At 60.0% G+C, this 17,333-nt stretch overlaps 1 protein-coding gene across 1 annotated transcript; it reads right to left on the minus strand.

Annotated features, from left to right (window-relative positions):
- Positions 1-753: 753 nt before the first annotated feature.
- TESK1 (testis associated actin remodelling kinase 1) lies at positions 754-12,843 on the minus strand. Its single transcript, XM_030969413.1, has 10 exons — positions 12,625-12,843; positions 5,778-5,899; positions 5,598-5,646; positions 5,257-5,403; positions 4,968-5,050; positions 4,171-4,261; positions 3,862-3,945; positions 3,318-3,407; positions 3,002-3,152; positions 754-2,761 (listed from the first exon to the last, which is right to left on the minus strand). Exons 1-10 carry the CDS (start codon positions 12,841-12,843, stop codon positions 1,722-1,724), a joined length of 2,076 nt encoding a protein of 691 aa, XP_030825273.1. The 3' UTR covers positions 754-1,721.
- Between the last annotated feature and the right edge of the window lie 4,490 nt (positions 12,844-17,333).

The following is a 17,333-nucleotide window of genomic DNA, read 5'->3' on the forward strand; positions in this document are numbered from 1 at the left end:
TCAGCAGCCTCGGCAAAACTCAGCACCCATGGAGGGAAGCTGAGCCTGAACTGGCCTGTGCCTGTGCTGACGTTTGGGGATTTTTTTCGCGCAAATTAGAAAGTAGAGCAACGACCTTTAGGGTCCCATGGTGTGATTGTGCTTTTCAAAAGCAAAAGTTAACTCAGGCACTTGTAGCAGGCTCACGCTTTGCAAGACAACTCATCAAGACTTAAAATAGCTGCTAGACACGTGCACATGTGAAGATTAAGCAAAGTAGCCCTGATGTAACACTGTGGCCAGGAGAGAGCAGAGGAAGTGATGTTCAACCAGGCGAAAATGCTCTCGGTTTATGATAAGGTTGTGTGTGCCATATATAGTTGATGAACTGCTGTGTGAGTAAGCTTGCATGAAGAGCAAAAGGGTGTTAAAGGCAAGCTTTTTGGAGGGGGCATGTGTCACTCGTCTGTCTTGTCTGCTGGCTAAATTCACTTTATAGCAATAAAGAGACCCGGTTTGTCTGCTCTTGGTTTTCTTGTACACACAGCAAACACTGTGGATTCAGGGGCATGAACCCAAAGAACCTAAATAATGAAAGAGAATTTGTCTGAAGGCATCTCAATCAAGATGGGTGCTTTAGGGGAGCTGAGATCTTGGGCTGAGCCAGGCTGGTTTGCAGTCCTGGAGGAGTTCCCCAGAATGCCCAGGCAAGACCATGCAACCTTCTGGGCCCGCATCTGATGTGCATCCAAGAAACAGAACCAGCAGTCAGAGTTGCTGGGACATTCAGTTTTTAATGAACACTTTAAATAAGCTGGGTATATATTACTAGCAATTATTATTAATAATAATAAAAACCACAAAGAGTTCTGCATTCACCAGTGCATTGTGCAGGAGGGAGGAAAGCCGGCTCCCACCCTTGCCGGGGGCCAGGCAGCCTAGCTGTGCTGCCCACTGGCCCCATCCCCATGATGCCAGGATGGCATCCTGGCCCCTCTGCCAGCATCCTGCTCCCAAACGTGCATGCCCGGGAGATGTGAGGCACTGTGCTGACTCAGCACCCAACCCTCAGCATTGGTCAGGCAGGGACAACCCCAGTGCTGGCAATCCTCCCCGTGCACTGCCCACAGGCATTGCCCCTCTACGGTCCCCTGCCCTCTTCTCCCCATGTCAGGGACTGGCTGTGCTCCCCACGCTTGTGGACACACATGGGTTCACCCACCAGCCCCCCAGGATCCCCAAAAAACACACATACACACGCTGACCTCTCTACCCCAGCCCAGTCCCTCTCACACGCCTGGGCGCAGGGAACTCCCAGTTCTCCCAAGGGAGCAGGCTCATCGTAAACCCCTCTGCGAGAGCCTGCAGAAGGGTGAGCCCTTGGGGAAGGGGGTCCTGGATCCAGGGCTTGAGCCCCGTGGCCCCCGCGGGGGACCAGCCCTGCCGCTCGGGGCAGTGCTCAGGGCAGCAGTGTTATTGCACTTTGGTCCCCAGCAGAGACCCAGCCCACCTCCAGGGTTCCCTGCAGATCCCCAAGGCTGATCCTGGTGGGGTGGGTGCCTGAGTGCCTGGGCAGCGCCGCGGCAGCCACAGCACTTGGCACCATGGCCACTGGTGGCCACCACGTGCCGGGTGATGACAGACCGTGGGGATGTGCCAGGCTCCTGCACTACCCAGTGCTGTGGCTGCACAGGGGTGCAGGGGGCAGCTGGACTCAGCCCCACTCCCCAGGGTCCCCATCACTAGGACTGTGCCTCCGGCAGCTTCAGGCTGGGCTCAGCCAGCACTGGCCCCGGGGCTTTCTGGTGTTGGCCCCGATCGTGGCAGACGAGGCTTTTGGCCTCGCAGTTGAGGTTCTGGTAGCGGGGCGGGCTGGGCGCTGGCCGGTGGCAGATGGAGGCAAAGCTGAAGGGACTGAGGCAGCAGCCAGGGCAGGGCAGCACCTCGTCCTGCTCCAGTATGGCACCAGAGCTGTGCCCAGGCAGCATGGCTGAGCGCTCCGTCCGCTCCAGCGCTGCTGCGCAGGAGATGCTGAGCTCCGAGCAGCCGTGCTCCAGCCCGCTGCCCCAGGCCAGAGGTTTGCTGACCATCATGTGGTTGTTGTTGTTGATGAGGAGCCCGTTGGGGGCCCGCACGTCTGGCTGCCAGGCCCGCGTGCCCAAGGATGAAGTGCGGATGAAGTTGCTGTTGAGGGGCAGTGGGCTGGGCTGCGGCGGCCCGGAGCTGTCTGGGCTGCAGTCCATCTGCTCCTCTGCCTTGGAGCTGGGGCTGGGGGCTGCTCCCCAGGCTGGGGGAGGAAGGAGGGCGGGGGGCTGGGGGTCGTCAGTGGGATGAGAGGACCCCATAGCCAGCTCCAGGCCCCCCCGGTGGGGCAGCTCGGGAGAGGAGGGCAGAGAGCGGCACCTGCGGGGCCTGGTGGTGGGTGCTGAGAAGTCACACTGCACCTCCACGGCGGGCTCAGGCGTCACGGGGTTGCTGAGCTGCAGCGGGGTGGGGGGCGGCAGGTCGAAGGTGAGCGAGATGACCGACTTGCTCGGCGTGTCAAAGAGCTTGATCTTCCCCCCCTTGAGGTCCTCACGCTGGGAGAAGGGGTTGACACGGGGGGACGTCTCCTTGGACCTGGCCCCGCTGTAAGGCTCCAGCGGCCCCAGCAGGGTGGGTGACTTGGAAGGGGACATGTCAGACTGGCTGCGGGACAGGCGCTGGTCTGGCTGCAGGTGCTGTGTCTCCAGCTCACGCACGGGCAACTGCTCGGTGTGGCTGGCTGGCCTCCTGGCCACCCCTGGGCATGGGCACAGGAGAGTGTCACCAGCAGCCAGCAGCTGCCCCTGTGGGGTGCTATGGGGTGTTGGGCACCCAACAAGGTAGGGGTACACCCCACGGGAGGAACAGGGACCAGCTCTATCCTGCAGACCTCACACATCCCTGTCTCCTCCCCTACAGCTGGTGGGGTGGGGTGGGAAACCGCACACTCCCCCACCTTTACACCCTGCTATGGCCTGTCCCCGAGGCGCCCACGTACCAGTGAGTGTGGCTGCAGCTCCAGATGCAGGCAGACTCTCCCCGATGCTGAACAGGCGGGTCCTGGCACCCTCGGCGCCCAGCTGGTGCTGCAGGATGCTCTCCAGGCACTGCGTGATTTCCAGAAATGAGGGGCGGGAGGTGGGCTCCATCTGTGGGCAGGAGGGATTCCCTGTCAGGGCTGTGCCTCCTCAAGCACCCCAGGGAGCCCTGCAGAGCAGAGGCAGCTCCCTGCTCGCCCTGTGAGCAGGCAAGGCAGCCTGTCCTGCCCGCCTGCCCTGGCTGGGAAGGGCAGCCCGTGGAGGTGGGAGTCTCACACTGCAGCAGTGAAAAGCCAGCTGGAGGAAGGCTGCTGGGCAATCAATTCCCACCATGGTGCGGAAAGTGGTGACGTCCAGACCAAAATCCTGCACCAGGGAAAGGAAGAAGAGTAAGGTTGGTTCTTCTGGGGCACCACAAGGCCCACAGGACCCAACATGGGCTGGTCCCCTCCCCCCTGCACTGTCACACAGAACCATGGATCTGGAAGCACCTCAGTGGGGACACAGCAGGGGAGGACTCTGACGTCACCCCAAAGTGAGCAAAGATTGGGGGATACTATGACACAGATACCGCTTCTGCCCTCTGCCTCAATGCAACTGCCCTGTTCTCCTTTCCAGGCTCACTATGGTTCTGAGGTTACCAGCAGAGACCACTCCTCCCTGGGCAGCAAGTGGAACACAGCACCCTGGCCCTGAGATGTGGGACCAGTCCTGCACATGGGGCTCTGCCCAACACAGAATTGCCCCCCCCCTTGTTTGATGGAGTGGTCCCAGCCCCAGTGCTGCTGCCCACAACTCCCCATTCCCATCCCAGAGTCACCTCAGTGCGGGGCAGGTAGTCGGGGTCAGCTGGCACACGAGCGATGGTCTCACACAGGATGATGCCGTATGCAAACACATCGGCCTGCAGAGAGCAGGGACTCATCAGGGCACCCTGCAGCCCCGAGCTGATGTGCCCACCACGCTGCAAGGCCACAGCCCTTCTCCCTGCAGAGCCACACTGGAGCTCTGGCACCTTGTCACCAGAGGGATGCCCAATTCCTTCCCTCTGGGTGCACCCCAGGACTGCAAACTCTGCAAACCACCGGCAGCACAAGCCTGAGTAAAGCCCCACACAGGGCAGCCTCACCTTCTCGTTGTAGATCTCCCCACGCAGCACCTCGGGTGCCATCCAGTACGGGGAGCCCACCACGGCCAGCGGCTCCTTCTCGCTGCCCTCACTAGGAGACATGGTGGAGTATCAGAGGCTGCCCAGTCCCCCACATGTCCAACCTCCCATTCCCCTGCTGCAGCAGCCCAGATACCATCTCCACCTCCCCTTCCCGGGCTAAGCCTCTTCCATGCACTCTACAAACTCATCTCTCCCCAATCACACCTCCCCCTTCTCCATCCCCTCCTAGCCATTCCCAAACTGCTCCTGGAGTCCCTGCCAGGGACTATCTCACCACCCCCACTCCTGTGGCAGCACCTCTCTGGCCACAGAGAGCAATGCACAACTTCCCAGGCATTATCGTGGGGGAGGCTGTGAGAAGATCAGAGAAAAGAATGCTAAGCAATTCTTATCTTCACTTGCTGCACCTGTTGTTGAGAACATGTGGAATGTGTTATGCAGATTCGTTTACCAAAGGGTGATTTCTTAACTGGCCACTGGTGGTGGTGGTGTTTGGATTGAAGGACCAATTGGGTTCACCTGTATCTTGACTGTCTGGTGAGGGTGATGGGTTTCTTAATAAGTGTAGTATAATGAATGATTGATCAGCCTTCTGAGAGTCATGGAGTCAATGCTAATTATTGCCCCTTTGGGGACGCCCTCTGGAAACACCATTCCTACCCTTTTAGCTGCATCCCCAACATCCATCCCTCTCCAGCTTCTGCTCTGAGTGGGCTCCAGGGACGGGGATGGACAGGTGGATGCTGCCCACATACCTGTAGGTGGGGATCTTTTCTGCCAAGCCGAAGTCACCCACTACAGCTGTGTAGCCACTGGCCTCGCAGCGCACCAGGCAGTTCTGTGGGCACAGGAGGACCTGTCACACCAAGTGCACCAGCCCTACCTCCCTGGCCACCGGTTTCAGGATGCCCCAGCACAGCACAGCCTCCTATGCCCCAGGCACAGCACAGCCTCCTGCTCCCCAGCCTGCCACACCTGGGATAGCAAGGCAGCAACTCGGGTACAGGACAACACAGGAATGCGGTGCCCTGGAACATCCCATACCTTGGAGGTGAGGTCACGGTGGAAAATGCCCTTGGAGTGCAGGTAGCGTAGGCCATGGGCGATGTCGAGGGCCAGCTTGACACGCATGGACCAGGAGAGGGGCACAGGGCTGTCCAGCAGCTGCTCCAGGTTCCCACCGTTGATGTACTGATGGGAGAGCCAGGCCATCGCACCAGAGCATCCCTCCCCCCCGTAACACTGCATGCCCATCTCTCCTCCTAATGCATGTTCCAACCAACCCACACCACAGCCTCCCAGCAGAATGTGTCCTCATAGGCATCACTGTCCCTTCCCCAGGCTTGCAGGAACCCCGAGACTCATGGCTGTTGCCACACTCTTACCTCTGTCAGTGCATGCAGCTGTCCCTGGTGCACACACACCCCCATGAACCTGTGAGACAGAGGGAATCTGAGGGTGGCTGTGGCAGGGACCAGCCCCAAGAGCTTATCCAGCAGCAGCAGTAGCTCCAAATCCCCAGGCTAGGGAAAAGGGGGGGCTGGCAGTGGGGAAGCAGGTCCTACCTGAGGATGTTGGGGTGCGAGAGGCGGTTCATGAGCTGCACCTCCCGCAGCATGTTGCCCCGGTTGCTGGTCAGCTTGTTCATCTTCAGCACCATGATCTGCCCCGACTGGCGGTGCCGCACCTGGAGGGTGCAGGGAAGGCTGAGCCCCACCTCTGCAGCCCCCATGGACACCAGGACTCACCCAGCTCCTACCCCAGCCCTGAGAGGGGAGCTAAGCATCCCATGGCACCCCAGGGACCACCAGGGCTAGGGGGGCACTTTCCCCACATCTCCAAGCACTCCCAGGACTGATGACACACAGCCCCATCCTTCCTGGGGCACCCTGGTTGTTATGCTCCCTCCACCATGCTACACTGCCCTGAACTCTGAGAGGCAACAACAGCTCCATAAGCTGTGAGCCCAGCTCCACTGTAAGAACAGGCAGGTACAGGACTGGGGAGCATCAGGGAGGACTTGTTTTGGGACAGCACCAGCCAGCCAGACTCTACCAGCATGGGGTGGAGAAAAGAGGGGGCACACTGCCCCTCGGGACCAGCTCTAGGTGTGGCCAGCTGTAGTGCTTGGTGCTAGTCTGGCAGGGCATGGAGCCTGGATGAGCTGTATATTTAGCCAGCCCCAGCCCGACACTGTCATGCGATCAGGGGGCCTGGTCCCCCGCCAAGAACAGCAGCTGGAGCATGGCCAAGCACGGACACCCCGTCCATCTGCAGCTCCCTGGCATGTGCAGGGCAAGGAAAGAGCACGGGATGCCCTGACCTAACACTGTTATGGGGGGACCAAACCAGTGTTGAGGGTCCCCTCCTGAGCAGCTGCTGGGGGTGGGATGCCACCCCCGCCTCGGAGCAGCAGCTGCCCGGGGGGACAACCCAGTGGATCCCAGCTGCCCCCCAGCACACACAGAGCTGTGCACGGAGGCGCAGGCATTCCTCAGCGCTGCCGTCAGCTCCCTGCTCTTCTCCTTTTTAGTCAATGCTGGTTGAGGCTGCTGAGCTGGTGCCAGCCCCTGGCCAGCCCCACAACACCCCTCACGTCAGGGATTGCCTTCCCAGGAAAAACACAGGGGGTTGGCTGGAGGCAGGATGTCCAGCACCCCTGTCCTGCTCACAGCTTGGCCCTTGTCCCCACCACAACAGAGGGGGGCTGGCATGCTGGGCCCGCCAGGGCTCTCCTCTCACCCCATGGCCAGCACTGCTCCTGGGGTGCATGCCATGATGGGGATCCATCCAGCAGAAAACACACAGGGGATGGGGCAGCAGCACATGCCTTCAAAAGGCCCAGGGGAAAATGAGTGCTCTATGAAAGTCCTTCTACATGTCTGTGCGCACTGATGCCAAACCAGTCCCAGTCATAGTGGAAGTGAAAGGCAATAACTGTGCCGTGCCACCATCAGCTCCCTGAGCTCATGGAGAGGCTTTGAATAATTCAGCAGACACCTGCCTGTGGGCACCCCGCTCCAGTTACACCTGTGCCACCTCCAGCCAGCCCCAGACAGCCAGCTGGCACTCCTGACCCACCGACAGGGGCCACGTGACAGCAGAGCTCAGAATGGACCCTGACGAGTGGCAAGGGGACACCTGGACACCTGCCACCACAGGCCCCTATCCTGGCACTCCAGCATGCTGCAGGGAGAAGGGAGGATGGATTTCCCCATGACTCCTCCTTGCTGAGCACTGGACATACTGAGCTCCTGGGTTCAGGGAGAGCCTGTCCCAGGGTGTAACCGCAGTGCCTGCTGTGGGGAGCACCCAGAGCGCTCCCTCTAATGGGGCTCCAAGTCCTCCCTGTGCTTGCTACCCTGCTCACCACACCACTGCCTAGCAGCACCTGGAACTGCTGCCAATGTCATCCTGACGCCCTAGGACTCCTTGGTCACACCTGGACCAAGGGCAAGGGGCAACCCCAACCCATCTCATCCATCGCTGTCCTTCCTCCACCCCATGCCTGTCAGTGGGGCAGCTGAGGGCAGCACCAGAAACAGAAACTGGGCTCTCAGCCAGGCTTCAGTGCAGGCTTTAAGGAGATGGCCTGTGTGACCAAAGCAGGGTGGGCACAGTCTCCCTTGGTCCCTCCAGCTCCCCATGGAGCCGGGGGTTGAGGAAGGCAGAGCCTGGACAAGGCCAGCAGGACCCACAGCCTTGCCCAGCCTCTGGCGCTGGGTGCTGCCCAGCAAAAGCTATGATTCCTGACCCAGCTCTCCTGGTGGCACTGCTTCCTTCCCTTCCCACGCCACGTGGGGCTGGCAGGACTGGCTGGGTCAGTTTGGCTGGCACCAGCAGCTGCCAGACAGCAGGACCGGGCTCAGTGTTGCAGGCAGGCTCATGCCCGCCGGGATGGCTGGAGGCGGCACGGCTCCGGCGCCACGCGCCCACGCCAGGAATGCCGTGTGGCATGCACAGTGCTGGCACTTGGTGGCCGTGGCCGCAGGGCTGGCCAGCTCCCTGCCAGCAGTGGATCAGGGAGCAGCATCTGGTGGGCACCAGCTCAGCCCCACACGGTCAGTCGGGAGGTGCTCGTGCCTGAATTCCTCATTAAAAAGCCACCTGCCATTGGAATGGGCTGTGTGAGGGCTGAGTGCAGTCACATGGGGTTGGACACCTTAAGATTGGAGGAGAGGCAACCTGGAGGAGGGAAGGTCTTGCGAAAGCTGCTTCTTCAGGAATTATCCCAGGGATCCCAGGAGCTCCTGCCCAGTACAGCCCTGCCCCAATGTCTTTTTCCGTGATTCCATCCCCATGGGGCATGATGTCCTTGAGGCCGTCCAATGAACTCACTTGTGAGGCCCCGTTCTGCCGTCTCCCCTGCAAGGCGTGCCCACACCTGGGACAGCTCAAGGCCAGCCCAGACCTGGGACAGCAGGGAAGGAGTTATGCTCCCTTTCCATGACTCCCACAGGCACTGGCCAGTTTACCCAGTGTGTCCCGGTGCCAGCACCAGCCCAGCACCCTGGCCACCCCCTGACACAGACCCAGCAGCAAAGGGCATCAGCCATGACTGCAGGGGGCTCGAAGCCCCCCACTAAGGAGGTTTCCTCCCTCACTGACCTCCAGAGAAGGCAGCAGGCAGCACAACCTCCTCGGGCAGGAAGGTGTCCCCTCTTGCCTCCCTCATGCACCCTGGCATGGTGCCCAGGAATCCCAGCGCATTCCCCGGAGCTGAGCTCAGCCGGGCAGCCGTGTGGGGCTGCAGGGGGAGGGCAAGCCACTTGTCCCCCACCCAGGAAACAGGCAAGCCCTCGCCCCTCACCGATGCTCCCCGGCATCCCACATGGCTGGTCCATTCAGGGGGTACCGCGGGTGAGCCAGGGCGCCGTGGCATGTTGGTCCCCATCCCATCTGCCACCAGCACACAGGGCTGGGGGATGGGCCGGGCTGGCGGCAGCCCCAGCCTGGGCACAAGGGATCTGAGCTCTTTTAACAGCGGAAATTAGAGTCTTATTTAAAGAGCATGCTAATCAGAGCAAGCAGACGGCCTGCTCCCTCCCCACAGCCGGCACTCCCGTCTAGACATGGGGCAAAGCTCCCTGACATCTCCCCACCCGGAGGTCTCAGCAGCCACCCGCCCTGCAGCCGGCACTGGGGACAGCGGGGCACACAGCCCCACCCTCTGCATATTCCCCTGCCCCACACAGGCAGGGCACAGTCACACAGGGACACCATCCTGCACCCCTCACCACAGAGACTTCTGTGGGGAAGACAGGAGAGGGGCAAGGGAGCTAGCAATGCCACTGGTAACCCCACAGCCACCCACAACAACTGGATCACAGGAATCCCAGTAACACAACAGGCTGGGACTGCAAAGCGTGCTCATCAAATGGAAAAGGCAGAATCAGTCAAGACAGACTTTGAGGATGAGACAAAGCTTGTTCTTGGAGGGTGTTTGAGCATCAGCAACCCCCACCTCCTGTTCTCCCTGGGCACAGCAGGGGCCGGGGCAGTGCCAGTGTTACACTGTAGTGGCAGATCACTGCCTGGCCTGACTGGCAAGCCGGGAGCATGCCCTGTGATAGAGCAGGAGAGGGGCTGGCAGGTCTCCAGCTGGTCAGCACAACCCGTTTCCTGTGCCCAGGACTCCCAAGCGGCAGCTGCGGGGCCAGGGCTGCTCCCAGCCTTGCCATGGCTGGCTGACCTTGGCTAATTCACTTCCTCCCTGCCTGCCTTAGTTTCCCTATCAGTGTCACGCTGCTTCATTCTGCTCTGTAAAACGAGGCAAGGTCCCTGATGAAGGGCAGCAGATAAGAGGAAGGGACTTGCTCCATTAGTTGCACCGGAAAATTGGAAGTAAATAGAAAACTCCAAAGGTTGGTGGGGAAGTGAGCAGAGATGGGCAAGTGACAGTGATGCCAAAACCCTCTCCTGAGCAATGCCCATCCTGGGAGCTGCTAAACCACACAAACACACACACACACAAAATGACATGGAAATGGGGCACTGGACAGAGCACATCATAGAGCTGCACCCTGGGAGACGGCATTTCCAAGACGACGTGCAACATCAGGGCATGAGGCTGAGATTCAGATGAGTGAAGGACTCTGGATACAGCCCCAAGGATGCTGCTCACAGCACCTGTGTCTGCTGCAGGCAGCACATGGGAAAGTAAGAGAGGGATTTGGGGAAGAGATGTAACAATGGTTTAAGGGCTGGAGAAAATGCCTGGCACAAACAGACCTGGCTCAATCTGCTCAGTGTATTGGAAATAGAGAGGTGGCTTCCTGCAATGTCTGTGTATCTGAGAAAATGGGGGGGCTAGTGCCTCTGAAATTGCACAGGGAAAGGCAATGAGAACCAGCTGCTCCAGAGGGAAAACAGCCCTGCTCTGCAGCACAGTGGGGAATCAGCTATGAACAAGCGCCATGAAAAAGAGCAGCTTCTTGTCACTGGTGTCTCCTGTTTGCTCTGGACAGCCTTTCTGAGAGAGGCGCTTGACTGGAGGGGCTAGCTTGGGACACCAGGGCTAGGACACACTGAGCCCTTTGGTTTTAATGCTGAGAAGACAGTCAGATGCTTGTCAGCACCCTGCCTGGCCCTGGCTCAGCTCCACACCAGGACCGAGCTACCTGCACAGGGGCAGAGATGTCAAGGTCCCCTCTCTGTCCCCCTCACCCACCAAGGCTGGAATGACACACAGTTCAGGAGCCACACAGAGCAGGCAGATTCAAGTGCCCACAGCCTTGGAAAGCTACAGAAGGAGCAAGGGAGGTGAGAGGAAAATGGGTCCTGGGCTGCCCTGCCAAGCTCTGTCCTCCTCACAAGCTCTGGCGGCCAAACCCCAGCTCAGATCCCAGGCTTACCCCACCATCCTGCTGAGCTCTTGGACTCAATCCACTGCACGAGCACAAAGCCCCATCTGGCCCCCTCCCATCCCTGCTTCCTTGCCACCATACACACATGTCGACTACTGATCCTGATCCCTTCCCACCCCCCAACCTTCACCAAATCCCCCAAATCCTACGTGCCAGTGGCCCTACAAGAACCTGAACAATGTATGGGAGAAGGAGCACTTTGTGGCTCCTGCAGAGAGTGGGAAAACAAACAGCGAGGCAAGAAGAGACTGTGGCCTCGCTGAGACACGGGAGCATCCATTATTAAAGAGCCATATCCACGCCTGACATTATTAAATGCCTCCCTCTGCTCCAAGGTGCTGTTGTGCACTCCAAGCCAGAGATCAATAGCAGAAACCCAGCCAGCAGGGAGGTCATGGCTCCACTGGAGCTCCAGGAGGGAGCATGGAGGAGAGGGACCTCTCTGCACATTCTCCATGGCCCCTCACAGGACACCTCTTTGGTGGCTGAAGAGGAAACAGGTCTCGGGGTCCCCCTGCTGAGAGGGGAATGGTGTCAGGGCTGGAGAGGGACCCCAGGGTGCTGCCAGGATGTGAATGCCCTAATGGTTGTGCTGCATGTGACCTCAGTGACTGTGGTGGCAGGTAGTGGGGATTGTGTCCAGCCCTAAGATGCTCTTTGAGGGATATGAAGCCAGTAGATCACCACTTAAGTGCAGTCCTAGCCCATGGATTACGGTATATATGTGGTACCTTAAGCGATGCTGAGGTCCAAAACAACACATGCACACACCTCCCCTCTGCTGGGAGAGGTAGTGGTGACACCGAGGCACAGCCCTTCGTCCCCAGCAGCACTGCACTGGCCTGGCAGGATATTGCCAGCATGCACCTCTGCCTCACTGCTGGAGACCCCGAGCTCCCCACCAGCACTCACACAACCCCATCCTGGGCACGGGCCACACACAGGCATCCCCACCCTGACAGTCCCAGAGCGGATGGAGGACAAAGACAGCTCTGGGGGCTCAGCCAGGAGTCAGCCCCCTGCTCTTCTACGGCATCACACCCCTGTCCCACAGCCAAACACCTTCGTGGAGGTCCCGCGGGGAATCCTGCACATCACTTGCTCGGCAGGCCCGGCAACGCCGGACATCACCTTGGAGTGCCTAGGAACGCTACCTGGATTCCCTGCCAGCGGCACACCCCAAGGCTATCCAGCCTTGTGACAGGGGTCCCCGCGGCTCGGCTGCCCGCCACCCGAACCCCGCGCACCCCACGGCGCGGCGCTCGGAGCGCTCAGCCTCCCCGGCTGTAAACAGAGCCGGCGCTCCCCTCCCCCTGCCCGGGGCGACGGAGGCACAACGCCCCGGCCGGGACGGGGCGAGCGCGGCGTCCCCAGGTCCGCTCCGCACGGCACCGCCCGGAGCAGCCCCAGCCTCGCCCGGCTGCGGGGGGATCACGGTCCCCGGCCGAGGGCGCGGCCGGGGCTGCGCTGTAGCCGCGGTCCCGGGGGACGCCCGATCCCGGCGGGATGCCCCGCGGCCCGCCATCCCCGCTCCCGCCCCGCACACCTTGAAGACCTCGGAGAAGAAGCCGGCCCCGATCTTCTCGCAGTAGAAGTCGTCGATGCGCGCCAGGGTGGAGACGGCGCTGCGCAGCGCCCGGTACGAGGAGGGCCGCAGCCGCCCGCAGCCCGGCCACGGTCCCGCCACCTCCCCCTCGCCCTCCCCGGGCCGCCGCGGCAGCTTCTCCCACTCCATGTCGGTCCCGCCGAGCACCCCCAGCGCCATTCACATCCCCGCCGGGGCAGCCGCGCGGCCGGGGCGTCGCCGCTCTCCCGGTCCCCGGGGCGATGCTAGCGGCGGCGGCGGCGGCGGCGGCGGCGCGGGGCGGGCGGCGCTCCGGGGCGCTCCGCGCTCATGGCCCGGCGCCGGCGCCCCCGACCCCGCCGCGGCCCGGCGCTGCGCCTCCGCCGCCCCTAGCGCTGGCACCGGCGGGGCGGGGCTGGGGCGGGGACAGTCCTTAACTCCTTGGGACCCGCCGGCGTCGCCGCCGAGCCCGGCGGGAGAGCCCCCCGCCACCGCCCTGCCCCGCCCCGCGCTGCCCGCCCGGTCCTGCACGCCCCGGTGTCCGCGTCCACCGGCACCGGGCTCCGGTGGGTGCCGAGAGGGCGTCTCCCTACGCGCCAGAGTGTGCTGTGGGGCCCTGAGATCCCGCGGCAGAGCTTGGGCACACCGCACGGACACAGGGCTTTGACTGTCCCCAACCCCTGGATGCGCCTTAGAGGCGTGGGAGTTTTCCTCCGCTGGGTCCCACCTGGATGCACACTGTAGGTGCGGGACTTCCTTTCTTCCCTGGGCCCTGCCGGGATTCCCTGTCTAGCTAGGGGACTCTCTTTGTCTTCGTAGCACCCAGTTCCTGATGGACCGACAAAAGGCATGGAGATCTGATCGGATCTCCCCATATATCCAGCCCCACCCTATACAGTCTCGTGGGACCAGTTCCCCCATACAAGTAGCTGTTGGCAGTTTGAGCCCCATTGGTACAGGCTTGGATCTCTGCCCCTTGGATCAGGGGCTCGGATTCTGTCCATGCACCCAGCCTGGGTGGTATCCCAGTGGATCTGTCCTCCGGAGGAGCAGGCAAGAGCAGCCTCTCAGTGACAGCATGCCCGGTGCCTGTGGCACCCTTTCGCCTTCCTTGTTTTCCTGAGCTCTTCCACTTCTCCCTGGTTTCCTTCTGCTTGCTGCTCCCCCACCTCAGGCCTTTTGCCTGCTCTGGGGCCGATCCGTCCTGTCCTTCCTGCCCAGGGACTTTCTGCAGCTGGATCTGCCCTTGCTCAGTCCCACACATTTTGCTGACGCTCTCCTTGGCATCCACCTGCCTGTGCTGGCCCAGCCCTGCCCCAGCCTCCTCTCTGGGCGCTGCCATAGCCCTGACTCTGCAGCTCCCCTCAAACAGCTTTTCTCCTGTGTGCTAGGACTGGCTGCATATGCCCTGCACCACTCCAGCTGATTTTCCAGCTGGGAAAAGCAGCCACATGGAGTATCTCTTGGTGTGGCTATTTTTTTTTTTTGCCACCGCTCGGCTCCAGGTGCCATCAAGCACAACATAAACACCTTGGACCATGAGCTGGGTTTTCTTCCTTGTCTCAGGGGGGAGAATAACTCTGTGGGCTAGAGCAGGGAACTGAGCCTCCCATTTATTTCTAATGGGAACAGTGCCCTGCCCTCCCCCTAGGAATTCATGGTATTCCTGCTCTTTCAGGCCTGCAGAGGGAGTGGGTTTGTGCAGGGCAAGTTTCCTACATGTTGGGAGGCAGAGCCTGGGGACAGGGCTCTGCCAGTCCCTGTCTCATGAGGTCTGAGCCATCCTTTTCCTCACCAGTACCACTCCAGCCTGCCAGGGTGTTGGACAGCATGTGCCAGGGAGGCTTTGCAGCCACGGAGTGCAGTGCTGTGCAACAGGCCACATTCTTGCATTTCCTCAGCCTCACATGTCAGTCCTGCTGACAACAGCCTGACAAAATGACAGGAGCAGCTCCATGGATGAGAGGAGAGAACAGCATCTGCCTGTGGGCTCAGGAGGCTTCAGTCTGTGCCCTCCTGCCTTGGTGTCCAGCTGTGGCTGCTCAGATGGGTGGCAGTGGGTGCCCACCCGGGCTCAGCCCTGGCACTTGAAACGTGAGCATGCTGATGCACCCAGAGCCCCATGAGCAGCTCCTCAGTGGTGTGGGACACTGCTCAGAGGAGCACAGCCAGCTCACCTGGGGCAACAAGGAGAGCCTCTCCCTTCCACTTGGATGCAGCAGATTCCTAATGGTCAAGGCACCACAACAGGGATGGGGAGGCCTGGTGAGGCATCTTGAAGACAGAAACTCAGGGCCACTGCCTGATCAGAGCTCCTGCTGCTCACAAGTGACTGGGTTTACATCCAATTAAGTTGTAATGGATAAATTAAAGCCCTGGAGATGGCTCTGACTGTGGAAATTGCTGCTGCAGGATTTGCAGTCCCTTCTCTCATCAGCACTGGTAACTCTACTGTGCTATTTCCATCACGCTCTGCTCCTGCCTGGCACAGCAGGGCTGAGCTGAGACATGGCTAAAAGTCTCCAGTGCCCCAAATCCCTCCCATGGTGCAGGCAAGTACACTAAGCAGCTGGGTGCAAAGTCAGGCTGGGCTGAGCCTGCAGCAAACCCTGAATTAAGCTCCCCAATCCCTGGTGAGGAAAAGCAGGAAGGAGGTCCCCCTGGCTGTACTCTGCTCACGTGGATCTGCAGGAGAGAGAGGAGGGGGGCTTTGTCCTCCTTGCCCTTCTCTTTCTGGGCTCTACACCCCTCCTCTCCTGCAGGGAAAAGGCTCAGGGATTAGTAAACATCTTCACCCTGCCTGCTGGGAATTGTGCATCACCCAGGCAGAGCAGGGGTGGGAGCTTTCAACGAGTCTATGGAGGCTGGAGCTGTAGAAGTGCAGAGTTATCCTGTAAGGATCAGGGCACACTACAGGTGTGGGCTGGCCAGGCTCTGTGCAGGGCAGTGAGGGACACAGGGGCTCTCCACACAGGAAACCTGGTCCTTGCTGCACTCCCACCTCCATTCCATAACAGCACTGGAGTGGCACTCGAGTCCTTGCAGGACAGCTCTGATTGGGATGAGCCACCAGTAATCCACCCTGACCAAAGCCTTGCCCTGCTCAGAGCCCCAGAGCCAGAACGTGAGCAGTCCCCTCCTCTGCACCCATGTGCAAGAGCCCATCCCTACCTGAGACTCCTTCTCTGCAAATGCTCTGGAAAATCAATGGCTGCTGCTGCCAGGGGTGTGCTGCCAGAGCAGGCACAAGGCTAAAGTGCACAAAGGTTTTCCAGGCTGGAGAGGCTGTGCAGACACAGGGGTGAGCAGGACAAAGAGCACTGGCTGACTCAAATTACTCCCTTTGATGCTTGTCTCCAGAATGTGGGTGCAGCCTCTTGGTCCCAAGTTTCCTCTTTCCTTCTGTGCCAGGGGATCTCTGCTCTTTTCCCACACTACCACACATCACCCTGCAGATCTCCACCCCCCAAGTCCTGTATGTTCCCCAGCTCCCTGTTTATGAGACAGCTGTTCCCTGAAAAACATCTCATGCTTTCTGCCCTGTAGGAAATAGGAGCTGAGGGCCCAGCAGGGGCTATTACAGAGTGATAGGAGCCTGGTCAGTTTGAGGAGCCTACGGTATCTGGGAGAAGGTCTCAGCCCCAGCCTGGTGATGTCCAGTGGCACCCAGTCCAGCTGATGCAGCCAGACTACATTTCCCAGTGCCCTGTGTGCTGCTGAGCCCATCCAGGGCCATGCATGTTCCACACCCAGCACCATGGCTGCAGGCTGCAGCAGCCCTCATCCAGATCCCAGCAGGGACTGGCAAGGTCCCTGCTGCTCAGGCACATTTGCTGTGCCCCCTTTGCCTCCCTGTCACTTCAGCTGCAAAGCCATTGAGGGGTTGTGTGCAGCATGAAGGCTGCAAATATTTGTTGTGTCATTAATATTCTCCCAGCATAGTCAGCACAGCACCTGGCAGCATTTGCTCGCTGCCTCCTGTTATCTCGTCGATGCTTCTCATGCCTGGGTGCCAGAGCTGTGACATCCATGGAGACAGAATCCACATCCATCCCTGTCTCCTAGTGCTGGACAGTGAGTGATTTCAGCTCCCTGCTCTGCTTCTCCTCAAGCCAACACCAGTGCCTGTGCCTGGGGGGCACTGATGCCTGAACCCAGCTGAGTGCGTGCCTGCTGGGAGCCCCACGGGGGCACTGGAATTGAAAACATTGAGAGCACTGATAAAAGAAAGCAGGCATCACCTCTGAAAGGGGGGACAGGCAGCTCTGGCTGTGCCTGCACCACGTGTAACCCGGGGTGATGTGACATGCGGCCATGTGAGCACAACTGCACAGAATCACAGAATGGTTTCTGGTGGAAAAGACCTTAAAGATCGTCTTGTTCCAGTCCCTCTGCCATGGGCAGAAACACCTTGCACTAAACTGGTTTGCTCAAAGCTCCATCCAGCCTGGCTTTGAATACTGCCAGGGTAGGAACATCCACAGCTCTGGGCAACCTGTTTCAGTGCCTCACCACCCTCACAGAGAAAATTGTTTTCCTAATATCTAATCTAAACCTACTCTTTTTGAGTTTGAAGCCACTGCCCCTAGTCTATCACTTCACAGTTCCTGATGAAGTCCCTCTCTGATTTCCTTGTAGGCCCCCTTTAAGACGCTGGAAGGTTGCTATGAGGTGTCCACACAACCTTCTCT

The sequence above is a fragment of the Camarhynchus parvulus genome, chromosome Z (genome assembly GCF_901933205.1).
Source record: "Camarhynchus parvulus chromosome Z, STF_HiC, whole genome shotgun sequence".
Lineage (NCBI taxonomy): Eukaryota > Metazoa > Chordata > Aves > Passeriformes > Thraupidae > Camarhynchus > Camarhynchus parvulus.

Excerpts from the sequence above, each read along its gene's own strand:
- TESK1 (XM_030969413.1), bottom strand. The coding sequence starts at position 12,843 with ATGGCGCTGGGGGTGCTCGGCGGGACCGACATGGAGTGGGAGAAGCTG. Across the intron at positions 5,051-5,256 it reads ACCGTGACCTCACCTCCAAG|AACTGCCTGGTGCGCTGCGA; the intron begins GTATGGGATGTT and ends CTGTGCCCACAG. Across the intron at positions 3,946-4,170 it reads GGGAGATCTACAACGAGAAG|GCCGATGTGTTTGCATACGG; the intron begins GTGAGGCTGCCC and ends TGCTCTCTGCAG.